Genomic DNA, 21,806 nt, shown 5'->3' with positions numbered 1-21,806 from the left:
TCCTACAGAGCTGGCATTTATACTCAACTCACCTGGGAGACAGGCACAGTACAGGAGCTCAAGTTATCGAAACAACCTGGTGAAGTCCCTCAAGGCCCAGCAAACTTGTTTACATTCCTCAGCACTGGAAAGAAAAAAAAGGGCAGTTCATTAGATTTAGTGGAGACAAGAGAGGGGGTGAATCAAGATGAAAAAGAGAACAGCTAAAATGATGCTAATTGAGAACTATTCCAACTCAGACAGATGCTACAGGTCAAGGTTCCTTAACCACTCCTCAAATTTATACTGTAATTAGGAGTTTTGAGAGGAATATGTGTTTTACAGGTTGAGAAGAATGTGAAAATATCTTTTTGGATGCTCTATTTTGGCTGTAGGCCTTGGTACAAATGCTAAACCAATGCAGAAAGCCAGTATGTTCTACCGAGGTTCTTTTTTCTATGCTAACTTGATATTACATTAAATTCTCTACTTAAGGAAGTATAATTTAGGCTAGAAAAGTTCAGATGAGAAACTACATCTACACCAGTCACTGATTTTCTAGTTGAACAGGCTGCTCAGGATTTCCTTCTGGAGGAGGAGGACAGAGGAGTTGGGGCATGTAGAGCAAGCAAGAGGAGGAGGAGGAAGTTGGATATGGTTCTTGTGTCAACGCTGAACCTGGAAGGCATCAACTTAATTCTATCTTTTCAAAACATTGCTGAGCAAAAAATTTTGATTGATACACTAGGACATCAACTTCCAGACAACAAAAAGGGTACAATTTTGGGCCCAACCTAAACAATCCTCTGGAATTAGCCTAGAACGGGTTAAGGAGCAACATAGAATGACCTGAAATCTTCTGAATAGCTTCATGCTTGGAATAAGTTCAGGTGACCAATACCTCCCAGGCACGGGTCTTAAGCTACAAGTCTTCCTTCTAGCTTGGAACAAGTTACATCAAGGGAAAAAAAATACTAAAAGTGATGGAATAAGACAGAATGCAGACTAAAAGTCAATGCTTTTGGGCATCTATATTCCAATTTCCTCTCCTTATGTGAAACCTTAAATATCAGATACCTTACTTGAATAAATAGCAGAATCTTGGGGTGATCTTCCACTCCTACATCCTAGAAACTCAGCAAGGAAATTCTTTCCAGATTTAATAAATTTTGATAAAATTATTAACTTTTTAAAGTAAGTTAATAATGAGGGTTTGGGCAGCAACCAGAGTAAACAGGGCAAGATTCAAACATGCTATTGAGACAGGAAAGACAGCAAGCTCAGCAATTCAATAGGTGCCAGTCATGGTTAGATAGAATATAGGACTTGGCCACATCAGGTTTCAGGTCAGCAATAAGCAATAACTTAGATTTTTTTCAAAAGTTATTCATTCAACTATCTTCCTGGAAAATCTCCAAAGAACTAGGCTTCCTGCAAGCTCTGGATTTAGTGCTGTTTCCTGCCCTGGGATTCACTTTCTGTTTTTCTTTCTCTGTTCATCTTTAGGATTATATGAACTCTACTTTAGGGAAAACAAAAATATCAATGTTAGTTTTAAAACTTCTGAGCAGAGAACAAGCAATCTACCGCTTTTAGTAATCAACTTCTGTCTTTTAGAGAGATTTTGCCTCTGGGGTTTTTTGTACATATAATGCTTTCATTAGAACATCAAAATTTTTAAAAATAAGTTGAGATAAAACAAACAAGGGTTATTTCTCAGCTGTTTTCTATTTGGCACCCTTTTTGTCAATTTGACATTTTTTCAAACTAAGTTTTATTTCAATATTTTAAAACTTAAGATCCCTTTCCTCTCAAACTACGCTCTTACCCTATTCTCAAATGTCTTCATTAGTCTCTATTCTTCAATTCCTAGGTCAAAAACCTTTTAACAGTTTTTATATCATTCAACATTTTTTTCATTTAATAAACATTTATTTTCTGTCCCTCCTACCTCTCCCAACTGGAAAAAAATGACACTCCTCCTTGTAACTAATATGCATGAGGCAAAATAAACCTCAACTGTTCAAATGATAAATATGTGCCTTGTTGTGCATCTTGAATCCATCACCATTCATCAGGAGTCAGGCAACATCAATATCATTAAGCCCATGGAATGAATCATGATGGGTCACTGCCCTGAAGAGAGATTTTTAAGTCTTTCAAATTTGTTTCTTTACATTGTTTTGACAATCTTCTAAAAAGGGGGTGCCAAAATGCTGTCTTCCACTCGGCATGCTGAGAGAAGATTTGCTGTATGGAAGACAGAGACTAACCCCTTGTGATCAGGTATCCAATCCAAAGGATCCAATATTGGCCTCTAATGATTTTTGTGGACAGAAAGGAGACAGCAACACTGGTAAACGGTACAAATGGCAAGATGTCCCACCATGATCCCTGCCCTAATCAGTAGTCCCTCTATTCAGCAGCATCTTTTTGCCCTGAGGATCTTCATGTAATTTACCAGAGGGACCACAGGATAAAGTTGTGAACAGAGAAATGTGAAATGGTCCTGAAATGCATTCTGTTTAGCACTCCAAATCAAATGAGAAAGATTATATTTAGGGGCTTTGGAAAAACAGAACTGATCTTTCCAATGAGAGCTCACTGTAGGCTCTGAACAATTCTTAAAGCTGAGAGTTTGCTGGGCCTCTTGTAGAAGCACGCTGGGGCTTGCTAAAATGAAACTGAACCAGTTCACCCTCTCTCTACTAGGAAGGCAAATCTACAACATGCTGATGCTGGTTCTACACCCAGAAGGGAGATTGAGTCATGGAGCCAGCAGCTTAAGGGCAGCAGGCAATCTAAAGAAGCCAATTAACTGTAAAAGATGAGGAATAATCCCAGGCCTTCTTTAGAACTCAACCAACACTGCCCTTTTCTGTAGTCTGCTCAACTTTTCACCATCATGTCACAGCCTTTTTCTAAGGGGAGCTGCCAAACTTGTTTAGCAATGAAACATCCAAGGAAGCCCAAGATACAAGCCGGCACAGCCTGCTTTTTAATTTCATACATACAATGAAGTCAAGTCAACAAGCACTTTTTAGATACCTACTATGTGCTCACACTATGCTAAGAGCTGAGGAAATAGAGAAAAGGCAGCTCCTGTCCCTCAACACTAGCATTAATTAATAAACAAAGTCAGTCACTGCTCTCCAACAGCCAGGGAAAATACACTGAATTAGGAGATGAGGGTCTTGTATAAGGAAAAGAAAAGTCAACGCAATTCTAGCTCAGAGATCATGAGGCAGAGTAAGGTGTGAGAAAAGTGGAAAGGAAGGAAGCAGCTAGATTAAAGGGCTTTAAAAGCCAGATAAAAATTTTATATTTGATTCTGAAGTAACAAAGTTATGAAAATTTACAGAATAGGGGCTTACAGTGTGATGTGTGACATGGTCAGACCCCCAACAGTAACAGAAAAGTTAGGAAGAGGCGAGAACTTTGAAGGAAAGATAATGAGCATAATTTTGAATGTGATAAGCTATGATGTCTATAGGACATCCGATTCAAGATGTCTAATAGACAGTTAGAGATGTGGGAATGGCAGTTAGGACAGTGGTTAGGGAATGTCTGTAGACAAAAGGGAAACTACCAGTAGAAAGGGAGAGTTTGAATGTTAGTGAAAGTAAGATAGAGAGAAAAGACAATTTGCTAGAGAAAACAAGATGGAATGGGATCACATGCACATTTAGAGGGGTTTGCCTTGGCAGGGGAGAAAGATCACCTCTTAATATGAGATGGGATGAAGATAATTATTATAATTATCTCTCTTTTTATTATGAAAAGAATTTTAACTTGGCAGTTTTTCCTGAGTTTTAAACTAACTTTCCAAACCGGGGCAAAACCAGGGCAAAACCAGGGACCCGTGCTGACCCAGTGAGAAAATACTTTCGGAGATACTCTTATTGTTTCATTAACATACAAAAGCACCATCAAGGAAATATGGCGCAGTAGTGGATGGTAATCCTGGAACTGGCAGGGAATGAGCAATTCACAAGGAGACAACTGACATTTTGGGAACTTCCAAAACATTTTACTATGCTTTTAAAATCAGAATTTATTCTTGGGCTTCCAAACTTTCATTATTTATACCTGTCTCTATGGCTGGAAGTAGAATAGATACTGAAAATCTGAATGTTCCCTCATAAGCAATATTTGAACATGAAAGAAAGCATAAAGTACAATTCAATAAAACAGACAACCTATTATTTCATTTTCATGGTATCTCCTACATCTAGATTCTTTGCCTAAAGATATTACTGCATAGGCAATAGGGAAAGAAAAGGTCTTTCAGAATATGAAAAAAAGGAAGGGAGGTCAAAATAATTCCTTCTCCTACACCAGTTCCCATGTTCCCTAAAGTTTCCTTTGATGAGAACTGAGGGAACATATCAATAAACTACTATGACCCCTGCCTTCCACTTGACCAAATCCAAAAGTGAACCAAGCACCAGAGACTGCTTCCTCCATCACTGTCTCTAGGCCCAAAAACTATGGCTCTACTACTGACCAAAGTCATAGGAAGTAAATGAAAGCCATTTTAGAAGACCATTTCAAGAACTATATATAAATACCTCATGAAAGGGAAATCCCCATTTCCAGAGAAATGTGGCACAGAGCTATCACATGTTATTACTCAATCATGCATAACCGAATCACTTTGCCTACTACTGAAAAAAACACTTATTTCTCAAGATCTGAAGCAGCAGTGAGATTTAATTAATCGTACTAAGTCCAGAAATGATGAGCACAAACTCTTGGGGCACTTTGGGAGGAAAAAGAAATCAACTCTCCAAAGGGTATTTATTTAACTCCTATTCCTTTTCCTATACAGAAATTAAGGCTCAGAAAATGCCTTGGCTGCTATCACATGACTATTCAGTAGTACTGCCAGGGCATGACTACAGGACTTTAAATCCTACAACTGAAGGGATGAAATGACAATTCAATTCCAAATCCCATTCTCAAAGCTCTGCTGGTTCACATTAAGATCTTAAGTACAACAAGGCACAGACACAAGAAAAATTTATTATAAAATGATCGTAGAAGTCCTGATATATGTGTCGCCTATGTAGAGGAAGGCTCACTTGTTGCAATATTAAGTCATGGGCACAGGTCCTCCATTGTCATTATAAAAATTCATGTCCTACTTAATGGTGTGAGATGGCACTGGACTTCCTGGTTAAGATGGCAGCAGAGTAAAAAGCAGCTGCTTAACCTCTCCTAACCAAAACATATAGGACTCCTCAAGAAGACAAAAAACAAATCCAGAGGAACAAAGGGACCCCACAACAGGGCGCAGCATTGGAAGTACGTGGAATCGGGGTATTTCCGTGCTATAAAGGGGTGAAACAGCTCTCAACAAAACACGACGTGAGCAATCCCCTCCCCCACCCCACACTACCTACAGTGCCAAAGCCAGCGCACAAGAGCTAGAGCAAGCTTGGGGCACACGTTAAGTCCTTGGCAGCTACCTGGAGTCACCAAGGCATGCTCCTGACAGTAGCAAGACTTAAGACCCCAAGAGGCTAAAGAATGTGCAGACTTTGAACACAAGCCCAGACACCAATCCTGAGTGCAGGCGTGGACCTTGAGTAGGGACCCAGTGCAAAGGGGTGCACAACCGTGGAAGCAACGCCCTGAGACTGTTAAAGGAGCCTGGGCAGAGGAACAAAAAGGGGACCACCAGGAGGCTTGACCCTGAGAACAACTAGACCTGAGACCTCAGGAGCCCAAAGAGCGCAGACAGACCCTGGGCGTGAGGATAAAGCTGAGAGGGCTGAGGGCTAACAATGGCAAACCAGAGACAAGAACCCAAAAGAGAAAGATCATCAAGAAGAAATCTGTAACACTCGACAACTTTTACACAGACAAAATCCAGACAACAGAGCAAACAGCAGAGAACAAACAAGTAACCATATCCTACTTAATGGTATGTTAGTATCAGATATGTATGTGAAAGAAAGCATTTGTGGATTTAAAAATTAATATTCAATATCTCCAACATATAATATTTATAAAGATTTATTAATATTTAGCTAGAGAGCTAGAGAACACAGGGAACCTTCACCACTCAATTTATGTGGAAGAGAGAGGATGTGGCAGAGTGAACCTAAACTATATACCAGTGATTCCCAAAGTGGGCGCTACCGCCCCCTGGTGGGTGCTGCAGCAATCCAGGGAGGTGGTGATGGCCACAGGTGCATTTATCTTTCCTATTAATTGCTATTAAAATTTTTTAAAAAATTAATTTCCAGGGGGCTAAGTAATATTTTTTCTGGAAAGAGGGCAGTAGGCCAAAAAAGTTTGGGAACCACTGCCAGACCGCATAACGATGCACGCATACAAAAGGCAAAAGGAATTGTGGGTAATACAGAAAGGAATTTTGGGCAATGCAGTTCCAGGGGTTCAAGATTTTCCAACTATACACATTCTTTCAAGACTTACTTCACCCCACCTTACCTCTGACACTAATATAAAAAGATCTATTAAATCTAGTTTTATAGAAGAACTTCTAATGCGAGTGTTAAACTATATAATCCTTTTCTATTTCATGTATAGTAGCAGATGAAATTCAATCAGAATAGAAATGATGGTATGGATTCCCCAAAACAGAAAGCAAACCCACTCCCCAGGGCAGAACTCCACTGGAGATGAACCAAGGGTCAAGTCAGAGTTATTTGTTCTGTATATCCCACTCCATGCCTTTTAGCTGTCCACACCCCCACATTCCTTAGAAGCTCCCCAACACTCACTCACCTAGTAACCTGCTTATGGAAATCTGTAAGTTGTTTGTGCGTCACTGTGACAGCTCCCACAGTTGTTTCCTTTGGTAAACCCTTCAGAGAATTCTCTAGCCAACGACAAAAAGTCTGTATTGAGAGAAGAGAGGGAAGGAATAAGGCAACAGCAGACTGGTGGGGTGCACAGCAGCCAGCCAAAGCAACTGGATTCCTTCAGCAGCATTTACTAATAACCTAGGCCTGGAGCCAAGGAAAGGAGACCTAAGCTCTGCCTCCAGACCCTGAGGTTAGCCCTTCACAAACCTGAAGCAACCTAAAAGGAGCATACTGGAGACTTCCCATCAGATCAATGGCAGAGGCCAACAGAGCCCTTTTGCTGAGGCTGTTATGTTTCTCTTGGTGGCTGCAACTATCTTCTCAAAAACCAGATGAACCTTGTCATTGGTAGCAAACTACCTCTTGGGAATAAAAATTCAAAGCAATTCACGGAGGTGGAGCACAAAAGCCAAAACTGGATGGCCTGATATAAGTCCAACCTGACAGCTCACTAAAACTAACAGCTGAAAGCCAGAAAGCTCTATAGGGGAGCTCCCTATCAGTATACCAACTCAAAGGGTCTACCTGTTCTTTGAGACTAAAAAGGCTGCTTTCCTTAACCTCAATTCCCTCTTGCTGCTGTTGCTGCTGTTTGTGCTCCTTTCCTTTTGTGCAAACCTCAGGAGAGGAGGAACATCCATCTGGTGGTCATCTTTCACATGCTCAAAACTGTTTAGCCACACTTTACTTCTATCTTTTCTAAACCAGAAATTCCAACAAGATTTCCCCCCACCTGAATTCTTATTTTTCAGCTGTTTGTTCATCTTCATTATTCCCCTCTGGATTGACTCCAACATTTGAGCTTTAAGATGACATAACATATTTTAGCCAGAATTTCCCATCAGTGCTCTGGCTGGAAGACAGTTTTTCTACTCTTGAATGTTTTCTCCTATTAGCATTTTTTTCATCTGGTTTAAATTTTTATTAAACTTGAATAAAACTAAGGGTTATGATTATGAATAAATGCTAAAAACCTAAACTCCCCCAAATGCTGCCATCTAGGAAAGACAGATAGCATTGCATACATTCAAGAGAAAGAATTGGAGCACAGAATTAGAGGAAGTAATCTACCATTTGTCAAAAGACTAGCACCTTTCAAAGACTGAACCAAGGTACAATCCATCAATATTTATTAATCACTTTCTATATGTGCTGTAAAATACAATCACAGACACAAAAGAAAATTTTAAAAGAAAAGAAGTTAAGCTGCAAGCCAATATTTTATTCAATAAAATGTAGAGTCCTTGACTGAAGTCAACCCCAAGAATGGTTAGTATTTCTAGTATACTCTACTTCAACATGCTCATTAATCCAACTTGTCCTCCTGCCTAAAATCTGAGACTACAGAAATCTACCATAATCTACAATTCAAATAGTTCTATTCTTGAAGCTAACTTTTTAAAGTTGTAAACTATACATAAGGTGAAAAATTATACAGAGTATAAGACCATACTGTCTTTCTGAAGACATATGCTCACATATACCTTGGGTGGGTCTGTATCAGTAGTAATACCTATGTTAACCTAAGTAGTTTATAAGTTAACATTTCTTCAATAACTAGTAACCATTTATTAATAATATTAAAAATGCATTTTCCATCAACGAATGAACTCATTTTGGCAGCAGAGCAAAATACAATTGTTTGGGAGACCCTCATATTTGCTAATAACATATTAACACAAAATACAGAGCCACCATTTGGCTGTACACAGTCAGAACCTAAACAAATAATTTAAAGGGTTCAGAATCCCAACAAAATTAAACGCATCAATAACCTTACAAATGCTATCAAATAGGTTTGGATTCCAAGCCAAAATTGTCTCCAGGAGTCAAAAGGTCTTAGGAATTTTAGATTCTTTTTTTAAAACCTTTACCTCCCATCTTAGAACCAATACTATGTATTGGTTCCAAGACAGAAGAGCAGTATGGGCTAGGCAATGGTGGTTAAGTGACTTGCCCTGAGTCACACTGCTAGGAAGTGTCTGAGGTCAGATTTGAACCCAGGACCTCCCATCTCTAGGCCTGGTTCTCAATCCACCAAGCTACCCAGCTGTCCCCCACCTCCCAATTTTGATTCTTGATAATAGATTGTAGAGTTTAACCCTTGTAGACTTTTCTTACCGGTCTATCAACTTGCATGATCTCCCAGAGCACTTCGGCTACATCTGGAAGGGTATACGGGGGCAGACAGAAACAACATGTGTGTAGTAGTTGGCTTACAAGTTGTTGTCCAAGCTGGTTCATCACCTGTCCAATCAACTCCTTCCGAACTTCATAATCTTCTTCATGCTAAGGAAAAGCAAATGAAACCAGTAAACCAGCCTCTCCAAAGACCCAATACTCATTCCACCCTTCCCTCAAAAAATCTTTACCCATACTTCTTCCCTTCATTGTTCTCTGCAAGGAATAGGTGTGTCTCTTTCTGGTCAAAGTTGAGCATATATTTGGTTCTATTTCCTTTCATCCCTTTTAGGAGCATGCTCCACAGAATTTAGGATGATAGGTTAAAAGCTGGAAGGGGACATAGTACAAACTCCTCATTCTGTAGAAAAGGAAAACAAATGTAGTTTACCTGATTCCAAACCTAGTATTCTAATTTTTAAAAATTTGATCTTTTTTGGTACACCCCTTGTTTTTGTATCACCTATAGTCCTTCCAACTTAGTTGATTTTGTTACAATTCATGCCTTGAAAGATTGAAAAGGAGGGGAAAGCACATCAACAAAACCAATCAGCATCTACCATATCTTGACAGCATATGAATATTCTTTGTCCACATTCAGTTCATTATACTCCTTCTTCCCACAATGAAGGAAAAAAAATTGCATATTCTCAACTTTTCTCCATGATCAAGCTTGACCATTAGAATTACACAGCATCCACTTTTTTTTTATTCTTTCCACTTACATTATTTGATCATTGCTTATATTGTTTTCATGGTTCTATTAACTTTACTTTGCACCAGTTCATATAAACCTTCCCATGTGTCTGAATTATTCATATTCTGTCATTTCTTTTATGACAATGTAATATTCTACTACATTCATGTACTGCCATTTATCTGTAGCCCTTTTCCAAATTTATGGGGACCTTTGTTTCTAGTACTTTCCTACCACATAAAGTATTTCCATGAATATTTTGGTGTAGACAGACCTTTATATAGCTAGACAAACCTTTCTTGCTGTTTCTGATGTCCTTGGGCTGTATGCCTATCAGTGAATCAAAGGCTATGGACCTTTTCCTCTTTTTTCTCAAAATTTCAAACTACTTTCCAGAAAAGATGGACCAATCTATAGCTCCACCAACAGTGTATCAGTATATCCATGTTTCTGCAGATCCTCTAATATTGACATTTTCCACCTTTTGTCACCTTTGCCAGTTTGCTGGGTATGTGAAACTTCAGGTGTCTTGATTTATACCTCTAATTATTTGTAATTTGGAGCAACTGATCATATGGCTGTTATGAATTTGCAGTCATTCTGCAATTTGACCACTGGGAAATGGCCCTCAATCTTTTAATATTTGTGTTAGTTCCTTTTACAACTTGCATATCAAAGATATTTGATGCCTTAGTGCTCTTTCTGTGATAGCCCCACTGCTACTTCTTGGGCCTTTTTTACCTGCACTCTCAAGAGTTGTCATTAACAAATCCAACTTTTTCTTTATTCAATCCTCATTTTCTTTCCCTTCCTACAACAATACCAATGACCATTATTTCTTCCTTATCTTTACACTTTAGGTATGGTAGAAAAAACGCTAACCTCTGCATTAGACCTAGGCTGCTTAGATTCAAATCCCATTACTAATACTTAGTGAAAGTATGACCATGGGTGTTATATGCCAAAAGAGGGATAACAATGCCTACCTGTATCTACCCCCACAGTTACTGGCTCCTTTCTCTCAAGTTACAAACACCATAGTTCTGCCCTCTCTTTAACTAGGTGGAAAAAAAGTCACATTCCTTTAGTTCTACTTCCATTTCTCTTCTTCTTTTCAAGCTTGTTACAGTGATACAAGATAATCCCAAAGGCTCATGATGAAAAATGCCATCTGCCTTCAGTGGAAGAACTGATGGAATCTGACTGTAGACCAAAACTTATTATATTTCTTTCTTTCTTTTTCTTGTGGTTTTTTGAGACCTCTTCTATAGTATGACTAATATGGACAAATGGCTTACATAATTACTCATGTAAAAACTATATCAGATTGTTTATTGTCTGGGGGGGAAGGGAGGGAGGAATGAGGAAGAGGGATGGGAAGAAGGAAGAGAATTTGGAACAAAATTTTAAAAAATGTTAAAATATTATTTTTACAAGTAATTGGGGAAAAATCAGATATTAAAAAGAAAAAGTACTGTTCCTAATTCATTTCTCACTTCTAAATCTCTTGTAATCTAGTTTCTTTCCCCACCACTTTACTGAAACGCCTCTTAAAAATAAACTAAAAGTCACCAAAAACCTCTTACCCACTGAATCCCAAGACTCAGCCTTCTTTTTCATTTAGCTTCTCTGAAGCACTTAATATCATTTTCCTCTTTGAAATTCTCTCTAGCCCTGGCAATATTATTTTATACTATTAATCATCTCAAAAAGTTGCTCTTCAGTCTCCCCTTCCTCCTCCTGATTCCTTTCCATGTGAACAAGGTTCAGTCTTATGTCCTTTTCCCCTCTTCATACTGTTCAAAGAGCTCATGCTTTTTCAATTTCAACTATTATCACTATGCCTTGCTTTTTCACTCCAACTACTGATCAGTTATTTCCTTTTGATTATTGTGCCACAAACTTAGCAGCAGCCAAAAGCAATATGGCAAAGTGGAAAGGGATTGAAATTTGTAGGCAAAAAGACCCAAGTTCAAATCTCAATTTTGTTTATCATGATGGGGTTTAACTTTACCTATCTTGGTCTCATTTACTTGTCTGTACAATAAGGGGGTTGGATTCCATAATTTTACCTTTTCAACTCTATATCTTATCCTACCCATATCTTATATCTCTCACTTATCATTAATCTCTCTCTATCTACTAGTTGCTTTTCTACCATCTACAAATGTGTCTATATCTCCCCCACCCTTAAAAAACTCACATATTGGTATCCACTATTTTCCTATATAATCTTCCACTTCAATCAAATTGGTCTATTTAATGTTTTTCTCCCCTCTTCTTCCCCTCCTAATTTCACAAATGAGAGCCTTTCCCCTTACCCTCTTTCTCTAACCAGAGTGTCTCCTCTCCTCTACCTATCCTACCCATTTCTCATGACACAGATGAAGTACCCCTATTTCCAGGAAGTCATTCCTGACTCAAGTTATTACTTCCTTCCTATTCATCCTTTTTTTTTTTATCAGGAATAAAAACTCATTTGATACACAGAACATATTATATATTGCTATTTAACCTTGACCTTATTTAATCTTGCTGCTCTACATTCATTCCATTCAGCTGGAGTGCAATCTTTGAAGACAAGGAGTATCTTACACTGCTCAAAATCTAGTGTCTAATGGCACTTTGCTAATCCTTAATAAATTACTTAGTGATTTATATGACATGTATCATTCTAGACAAAAAGAGTACAATGGTGCTCTAAGGGAAAGAATCAGGCAGAAGCCCACAGCCCTCCTCCAAGAAGCTGATAAGCCCTACAAAGATGACAACATCACCGGTACTCACATCATTGGCTACTCCCGTGTGGATGAGGTCTCGTAGAAACTTCATGACGCTGCAATTGGCATCCCGATGATCAAGAGTGGTTGAGGCAATGGCCCACTGTAATATGGGGATGACCACCTGGCTCCTCAACAAGGTGACAGGACTACGTTGGATAAACCTGTGGATACAAAGAAAATTGAGACACAAAACATAAACTCTACATGCCAAAGGAAGTCATATTTCAGATTATTGCCAAATATGCTGAAAGGGCACAGATTTATCATATAATTGGGTAGTGATCAGTCCTGGAGTCAGGAAGACCCGAGTTCAAATCCTGCCTCAGATACTAACATTCCAGCCTATTGACATTTTGGGGGGAATCTTGATTCTTTCATCCAAGCCAGCTATCCTTTTCAGCTTTGTGTCACCTGTAGATTTGATACACACAATGCTAACCTAATACAGTTGGTGAAGATGTGGACTGGTGCAGTCACTCTAGAAAATAATTTGTAGTTATTCAACGAAAGAGTATGACCTAGGTAGCTGGTGGTGCAGTTTACCATCTGAGGTCAGGAAGACCTGAGTTCAAATCTAGATTCAGATTTACTAGCTGGGTGACCCATGGCAAATCATTTACCCGCTATGTGTCTCACTTTACTCAACTGGAAAATGGGACAAAGCAACTCAGAGGGTTGTCATGAGGAGCAAATAAGATATCTGTAAACTTTAGGAGAGTGCCTAACACATAGTAGGTACTATCCAAATGCTTGTTTTATTCCTTACCCCTCATTAATCACAATTAACTGACAAGTGTTTACTAAGCACCTTAACAGTGTCAGGCACTGTTAGGCAATGAGGACACAAATATAAAGAGATAATTTGAACTTAAAAAGTGCTTACATTCTAATGAGAGAGACAACTTCATATATAAGTTTATATGGAACAAATATCAATAAATACAGAATAGCCAAATTCATTAAGAGGGAGAGCAGAGGTAAAAAGAAAGTGTACTCTAGGCATGGAGCACAGCCCACTACAGATGGCATAGAAGGCCAGATTGGCTGGAATGCAGAAAGTGGGGACAGGGGGGAGGAGGAGGATGTACAATGGGACTAGAAAAGGCAGACAGCAGTTTACATTTTATTCTAAAGGCAACAGGGAGCCATTGGAAGTTTAATGAGTAGGAAAGTGACACAAAATAAGATTTACCCTTAAAAAAATCACTTTGGTAGCAATGTAGAGGTTAAGAACTGAGGAGAGAAGAACAATCAAAACCACTGCAATAACGGAGGTGAGAGGTGATGGGGTCACAGCTATTTGAATAAAGGAGAGGACAATTGTGAGATGTTGCAGATGTAGAAAAGGCCAGATTTGGCAACTGAATGGATACATGGGGTGAGGGAAAGTAAGGAGGGAAGGACAATGACTGAGAAACTGGGAGAAAGGTGACACCTTCGACAGAAATAGTGAAGTTTGGGAGAGAACCAGGCTATGAGGGAATGATGGGTTCTGTTTTGAACATCCCAAGTTTGAGATGCAATTGGGATTTAATTTCTGTTTTTAAACCAAAATTGCTTTTGGATGATAAGAAAATCTCAAAAGACTAATTACTCTCGAGTCTTAATTCTATTATAAAAGGTTCTTTCCTAGAAAGCTACACAGCAGCCCACAACACAAAGTCAAAATCTAATATAGTTGCTACTACTTAATAAACAAAAGCAGTTTGAAAGTTTAAGGAAAATCAGTCAGAAAAGATTTTAAAAGGCAATCTCTTCCATTTTAAATGCAAAGTCTTTGAAAGTCCTGAACATTCATATGATAAATCCTACACATCACCTGGAGGAACAAGATTCTAATAACCTGTTTGGAGAAACAGAAAGGTAAAATGTTCAATACTCAATCTCAGAGTAAATTATGGCTGAAGAAAGCAATCTCATATATTTTCTCCTACCCCTCCTAATGGTGCCAAAATTCCAAATGAACAAAAAGGGTAAGTGAATGAGCTGAACAACAAAACCAGATAATGGCTAGTGCACAGTAACAAGAGAAACATTTTTGGTCAGTTTACCTGGTAGCTAGTCTGAACAGATCATCCACAGTGTCAGGGTGGTTCTGAAGGCCATTTTGCTGTTCCAGGAGCTGGAAAGTAGGGATGCATAGTGCCTAAAAAGAAAAGTAGATCTTTTAGCAATGGCTATCTACAAACAAACATGAAGTAATATAGTTAGAGAATAAGTCTCAGAGTTGAAAAGACAAGGATTCAAATCCCACCTATGGCACAGACTGTCTTGTATGTGATCCTGAGCAGGGGTCCTAGGAAATTCTCTAAGACTTTAAGTTGAATAACAGTTGTTGATGTACATTGGAAGCAAAAGCTTCGTGACAAGATTTCCCCTATACCAATGAAACTAAGTCTAAATAAAACACAACTCCCATCGTCTCCCCCATACACCCAAGAAAACAACAACAACTACAAATGAAGATCAATTTATTAATAAGCATTTATTACATGCCCATACCTGAGGATACAAAGATAAAAACAAAATAGACCTTACCCTCAAGGAGCTTACACTCTAATGGGGGGGAGGAGGGGAAGAGGAGATACACATGTGCACAAGTAAGTAAATACAAAATATATACAAAACAAATACAAGTTAACTTTTGGTGCAGTACTAGCAAATAGGGAGATCAGGAACACATTAGAGATAAACTTTAAAGGAAACTAGAGATTCTAAGAGAAAGGTTAATACTTTAAGCACGGAGGAAAAGTCAAGTAAAGCTCACAAGTACAGAGTAAGTGATGGGGCATAGTACACCTGGAAGGCAATTAGAAAGCCATTATGAAAAACTTTAAATAACGAAGGAAAGGGCTTCCATTTTATCTTAGGGCCAAAAGGGAGCCACAGGAATTTACTAAAGACAAGTAACATTGGGAATTTCACTCTGGCAGCAATGAGAAGGATGTTGAGATTCAAGGCAGGAAGATAATCCAATAAGAGAAAGGTCAGGCAAAGGAAAACCAAAAAAGGGGGTAGGGGGAAGTAAATGGCTCAGTGGCTAGAGAGCCAGGCCTAGAGACAGGAGGGGTCTTGGGTTCAAATGTGGCCTCAGATACTTCCTAACCGTGTGACTGGGCAAGTTGCTTAACCCACATTGCTTAGCCCTTATTGCTCTTCCACAGTATTGATTCCGAGACAGAAGGTAGGGTTTAAAAAAAGAAAATCAGGAGAGGTATATCAGAAAACTCAGGGAGAAGAGAGCATCCAAAAGAGGAATGTGGTCAATGGTTTCAAATACTGCAGAGAGGTCAAGAAGAATGAACACCGAGAAAAGGACAAGGAGCAATGATTAAGACTTACTAAATCTCTATTTAAATTATCTGGAACAGATCCAGATGGTGACAGATATGGAGTATATGGCTGGGAAATGAAAATTTTAACAGAAAAGTGGCAGAAGAAGATAAAAGGGATAAAGAAAGTAAAGGGGGAAAGAAGGGAAAGGAAAAAGCAGAAGAAAAAGGAAAGAACGCTTAAGCTGAAAATTCCAATAAAGTTTTCAATTAGAAAGGAGGACAAAATGGATTTGGGTAGAGTAAATGATGACAAAACCTAAAAACCTCAAAATATTTTAAGTTAGTTGGATGCCTTGAGACTTAAATTACATTGTGGATAATCAAAACCACTAAAAAAGCTTATTCCATATGGAGAAAATTTGTATTAACACAACAATGAAGTGCCCTTAATTTCAAAGTGAGAGCTACTGGGAATGATGCCTTTAAGTCCCTTTGATTTTACTTGTTTAAATCCTATTACTGCAAAGACTAGACCAAAAAAAATCTCAAGATTTCCCCCCCCTCCATTACTTGCTGCAAATCTCAGTACTTCCTCTGCATCTTAACTAGTTTTTCCAGCTACCAAGCAAACTGAGCTGGCTGTCTCAGATAGGGAATTCAAAACAAGGTCAGTCTTGAACTTGGAGCTTTCATCCAAATGCAGCATGCTCAAATACAGTATCTCTGGAGAGCCTGAGTCAGAGAGAAGCACCTGTTATGCTCATTAAAAACACATACCCTGTTATTACATGGTCTTCCAAGGAAAAGATAAGAAATTTATATTGACTTATAAAGCTCAATTGTATTTGGAAATCAACATGCCTATGAACATAGTATCTTAAAGTAGTAGAAATGGGAACCTGAAGAAAAACATAAATATCGCATTAGCTGCCAGTCTCTGAAGACTTCTCAGGCAGCACTATTCCTAAAAATAAACCTACCTGTAGCATGTCTAGCAGGCCCTGGCGACAACCCTCTTCCATCCCATACTCATCCACCAGGATGCTACCAAGGTATAGGAAACAGGAGTGTTGATGGACCTGGTACACATTCACCATCTGTTAAGGAAGAGCAGTAGTCAATCAGAAGCAAAATTCATTTTTCCAAGACTAGGATCCTTGGGCTCTACCAGAGCATCACAGATAGCCTGGTCCTTTCTCTTAAGGCCCACCAAGCCTTGAGAAAGCAAAATTGACAGAAAAGCTTCTTCAAAAAGCCTAGATTTTATCCCTTCATAATCCTAAAGTCTCCCAAGTTTTCAATTGATCTTGAGACATACCAAAAAGCAACAGTCATCGAAACTATTTGGTACTGGTTAAACAAATAGAAAAGCATATAGACTGAACACATCTTTAGATAAGAAATAAGCAGAATCAAACTTGATAACAAAATGTTCAATAGAATCAGTACAGGCAGGATAAAAGAAAGTGCTGATGGCTGGTGGTGGTGGGGGGGAATCCCAACAATTTGACATTGAATATTTCTAATATGGAACTGATATCCAAGATTAATAGGGAATTAGCACAAATATAAAAGACTAAGGCCATTTCCCAATGGATAGCGGTCAAAGGACACAAACCCTTAGTCCTCAGGATGACTGCTAATTCATAACAACCATATGACCAACTGCTCTAAAATATAAATTAAAAGTACGAATCAAAACAACTCTGAGGTTTTACACACTTAGCAAATTAACAGAGGTGATAAAAGATGGAAATTGTCAGAGGTAGGGAGTCTGTAGAATGATAGGCAAACTGAAAACATTGTTGGTGGAATTATGAATTATTCAGTCTACTCTGGAAAGCAATTTGGAATTTTGAGAAAAAAGAGGTAAATGTCCATATCCTTTGATTCACTAATACAGCCCAAGGACATCAGAAACAGAAAGAAAGGGCTATTTAACTATATACATATATATATATATATATATATATATATAAAGGTCTTCTATACCAAAATATTCATGGAAACACTTTATGTGGTAGTAAAGTACTAGAAACAAAGTAGGTCCCCATAAATTTAGAAAAGGACTCCAGATAAATGGTGGCACATGAATGTGCCATAAAAAATGACAGAATATCAGTAATTCGGAGACATATGGGAAGGTTTTTCAGAACCACAAAAACAACATACACAATGACTACAAACAACGTGGCATACTGCACATACTATCAGACACAATGGATGCATTTGTGGATTTTGCTGAAAGGTTTTTCCTTTCCTTTTATAATCTTTTTTCACAGGGGATGGTTTTGGGGCAGTGCATTACAGTAGGAAGGACAGTGACAAAACAACAAAAACCATCAATATTTTTCAAATATTAGGAAAAAATAGAAAGCATCCTTTCATCTGTTCATAACAATTAGCTGAAAGACTAGCTTTCCATTTTGTTAGTCAATAAGCATTTACTAAACACTATCCTTTTAGGTAATCAAAAAACTACTATGACTAAAATTCACATAGCATAAAACTTTCTAATTTTTTGTCACACTGCTGAAGGTAGGGATGTTAGAGATCACTTAAGTTTATTTACCCCCCTTTCTGTTTTCACAATCAAACTCAACCTGCAGATGAGGAGATGAAGCCCAAGCAGAGATGCAGTCATCCAGAATCACCTGGGTATCAAACTCCTAGTAAGGGAACCCCTATCTCAAACACACATATCTTTTCCCCCTTTACTGGTTTCCTGAGGACTCACCTGTGTAACCAAGGGCTGCAGGAGAGCTGCGGACCCTTTACCTACACATCGAACAGCGAAACGCAGGCACCTGCAACATCGCTCCACAATCCGATTATCGGCTCGGTGTTTGTTCAGAGTCTCTGACAAAACTGGCCAAATCTGAGCCAAAAAGGAAGAGAAAGAAAAAGCTAAAGAGCCAGCAGCAAGGAGCTAAGGAGGCCCACCAAATATGACCCTTACTGATTTGGGCTCTGACTGAGCTTCTGAGATATAAATCCACACGTTAGAGATTGCATCACCCTCACTGAGACGTAACTGTCTCTGAAATGAAATAACAGCAGCAATTCAACAACTAAATAGCAATGCTGTATGACTGACAGTGAATGTAACTGGTCACAGACTGTCCTGTACTCTGGACTCCCTGAATTAAAGAAGAAATGATACTTTCCAAGGAAAATATAATGCCAGGAAAGTGGAAGAATGTAGACAAAAGGATTGTTTTAAGGAAAAAGAAGTCCACGTGTTATCTAAAAACATTAAAGAACTTATAAAAATTTAGCATGTACAACATTTTCTTTAAAGGATAATAAAGCATTTGTCAAAAAATACCTATTGATCTACAGCTCCACTGAGACAAGGAGAAGACCAATACAATAGAATTGGAAAACTGGCCCAAGGGAGATTAAGTGGCTTTCTCAAAAGCACTTAGCACTCAACAACACTGCTAAGAAGAGAATCCAGGATTCCTGGAGGACAATTTGCCCTGAGGAACAGACAAATTCATCTATTTCAACTTGTCTTTTGAGTTTTTGGATTAGCCCTTCAACCGTTGTTCTAAGAAATGTATGAATGTCTACTTGAAGGTTCATTCTCCCTTTTTATTGATATTTTACCTATTCCAATGGAACCAGTCCACCAAGGACACAATGTTTCTTCATTTCAGCTACCTGGATCTCAGTAAAGGAAGGTGAAGAAAACCTAGATTCTGAGGCCCATACCAGCACTTACTTCTTGAATGACTTTTTGGCACGGATGAGTCTGTCCATTTTCTACAATAGGATTGGTGTGTCTGGGAAGAGACAATGACCCAAAGTAATGAAGGAGCAGCTTCTCTGAGAACACGGGCCCCAAACCTCTTTATGCATATATTCAGTGATGTCTACGACTCCCACCAAAAAGAATGCTGAAACACTCATCTACTATTATGCCTCCCTTGATGCCCCTTCCAAATTAACTGCAACTATCTTACAAATAATGAAATAGCCATTCCAACCAGGGATCTATCCGTAAATGCTAAACAATTGGTTGGGTGGGGTGGAGGGTGGGGAATGGGAGGAGTAGATGGATGGCTAGGCACATATAAAAGTTAAATCTGTATTATTAACATTTTTCTCTACTTTCTTAAATCTAAATAATAATCAACAAAGCAATAATTCAAGCCTTGATTCATAGGGTTTGCAGATTTCTGAAGTATAAATGCTCACCCTGAAAATTTAACAATTGGCTTGTGGGTTCATGCTGGCTTTAGCACACCAGTGATTCTAATCCTCTCCCAAGCCTCTAAAAACCAGCAAGTTTTGGCGACCAGTCTGGTTCTGGAGAAGACTCCTCTGGTCCTGGGTAAATAATCTGCTACAAACATTTTGTATTTCTTCCCTTTAACCTCAGATCAAAAGTCAGAAACAATAATATGATGATTGAGTCCATTCTAAGAAAACAAATGCTACTTCATTCCCATCACCAAAAGATTTGAAGACATCGAGACCTTGTGTCAAGTGTGACTATCTCTCATTATTCTAGAGAAATCAAAATTATATCAAGCTTTCAAAGGTAAACCTAAAGAGAAACACCTTCAATTATTCTTTCAAATCCTACTCTCCAATAACTTGAAGAAAGGTAAGTATTAACTGAACTTTGTAAATCAAGGTTTCAACCTTCTACTAACCTTTGAAGGAAAAGAACCTTTAAAGCAACAATGTCAACAAAAAAATGCAAAGACCAAGTCTAAGTCCTTTTACTTTCAAACTAGAAATGTCCACTTACTAATGATTTCCTTAAAATGGCTTAATATGAGGTTGTATCTTAATAAGTCTTCAAAGAATAACACTGATTAAGGTTTCTTCTAACAATGAACAAAATCAAAAGGTTAATTCACTTAAAAAAACTTTTCAATTAAAAAAAAATCAATAAAAAAGGATATTTCTCCCACTTGGCCTATTCTTTTACTTTTTGTGGGGAGATTGGTGGAAAGTGTAACAACCATTCCCAGGCACAATCTCAATACTGATGGCACAAAGAAGCTATGACCTGCTCTATTTTCTGACTTGGGCTTGTTTGCCCTTTCTCTGGCAGCCTGGTGGGGCTTAACTACAACTCAAAACTCTCAAATCCAAGTGATCTATCAGCTTCAAACTCCCTAGAAGCAAGGATTATGGATATGTATCACCATGCCCACCTACTCATTTAATTTCTGTTTTTTAATTTAGTTTTTTCCTTGTTTTCTTTCAAGAAGTTGTTAAACTTGCCATAGTTGGTGCTTCAGTAATTTCCATGAGGTATACAAGTCTCATAGGATAATAAAAAACTGTACAAATCACTTAAGAGACTTATTTTCATCATTCTTCCTTAATTACTTTCTTGTTCCTGGGATAAAATAAACTTTGATTCCAAGAGCTTTCCTAGAAGTTATCTGGATTTTCTGATGCTTCACACCACAGTGTCCACTTATAATTAAAAAAAAATCAATTGACAAAGGGATAGGCTAAGGATGATTTTTAGGATTTACCTTTCATCTTGAGGAATACTTTATAAAATGCTTCACTTTTAGACTGCAAGCTTAATTCTTCTCCTTTTCCAGGTGGAGAGGGTAAACAATGGACAGGGAAAGTCAAATACAGCCAGAGAAGTGTGAGAAAGAATATTTGCCTAAAGTCATAGCTGCCAGTCTAGTATGCATCCACATTCCTCCCCACTTCTTTCTTACCTAAATATTACTGCCAGGCGATCTAAGAACACGGTGGGATCTGAGGAAATGCCATTGCTGGGCTCTTGAGATAGCAGCTAAGGAGAGAACAAGTTAAAACTTAGCTAACACTACTCGCAAGCGTATCTTCTGAATCACAAATAGCCTATCTAAAAGTTCTATCAAGGCTTCTTCCTTTAAAAAGAAACTTCTTATAGTATCCAGTACAGTAAATTTAAATCAGTGCTGAAAGGCCTTGAAAATAACTTAATAAACAACATATTACAGAACTTTGAGGAAAAACTTCAGGCCCTAAATTTTCCTAGATAAAGCCCTCATCACTTGCGTGTCACCAGCTACAAAGGAGTTAAAAA

General features: G+C 38.3%; 1 protein-coding gene across 1 annotated transcript in view; it reads right to left on the bottom strand.

Annotated features, from left to right (window-relative positions):
• Positions 1-21,806, bottom strand: part of TNPO3 (transportin 3) — a 126,220-nt gene that overhangs the window by 1,332 nt on the left and 103,082 nt on the right. The window contains exons 14-22 of the mRNA XM_044678262.1: positions 21,454-21,530; positions 19,479-19,539; positions 18,489-18,629; positions 16,732-16,848; positions 14,528-14,622; positions 12,481-12,637; positions 8,937-9,104; positions 6,736-6,848; positions 33-124 (exon numbers count right to left, since the gene is read on the bottom strand). Coding sequence (XP_044534197.1) covers positions 64-124; positions 6,736-6,848; positions 8,937-9,104; positions 12,481-12,637; positions 14,528-14,622; positions 16,732-16,848; positions 18,489-18,629; positions 19,479-19,539; positions 21,454-21,530 — 990 coding nt within the window. The 3' untranslated portion in view covers positions 33-63. The remainder of the gene's footprint in view (positions 1-32; positions 125-6,735; positions 6,849-8,936; positions 9,105-12,480; positions 12,638-14,527; positions 14,623-16,731; positions 16,849-18,488; positions 18,630-19,478; positions 19,540-21,453; positions 21,531-21,806) is intronic.

Source organism: Gracilinanus agilis, chromosome 5 (assembly GCF_016433145.1).
Source record: "Gracilinanus agilis isolate LMUSP501 chromosome 5, AgileGrace, whole genome shotgun sequence".
NCBI lineage: Eukaryota > Metazoa > Chordata > Mammalia > Didelphimorphia > Didelphidae > Gracilinanus > Gracilinanus agilis.
The sequence above is the reverse complement of the archived record's forward strand: the minus strand, read 5'-3'. Positions and strand labels throughout refer to the sequence as shown.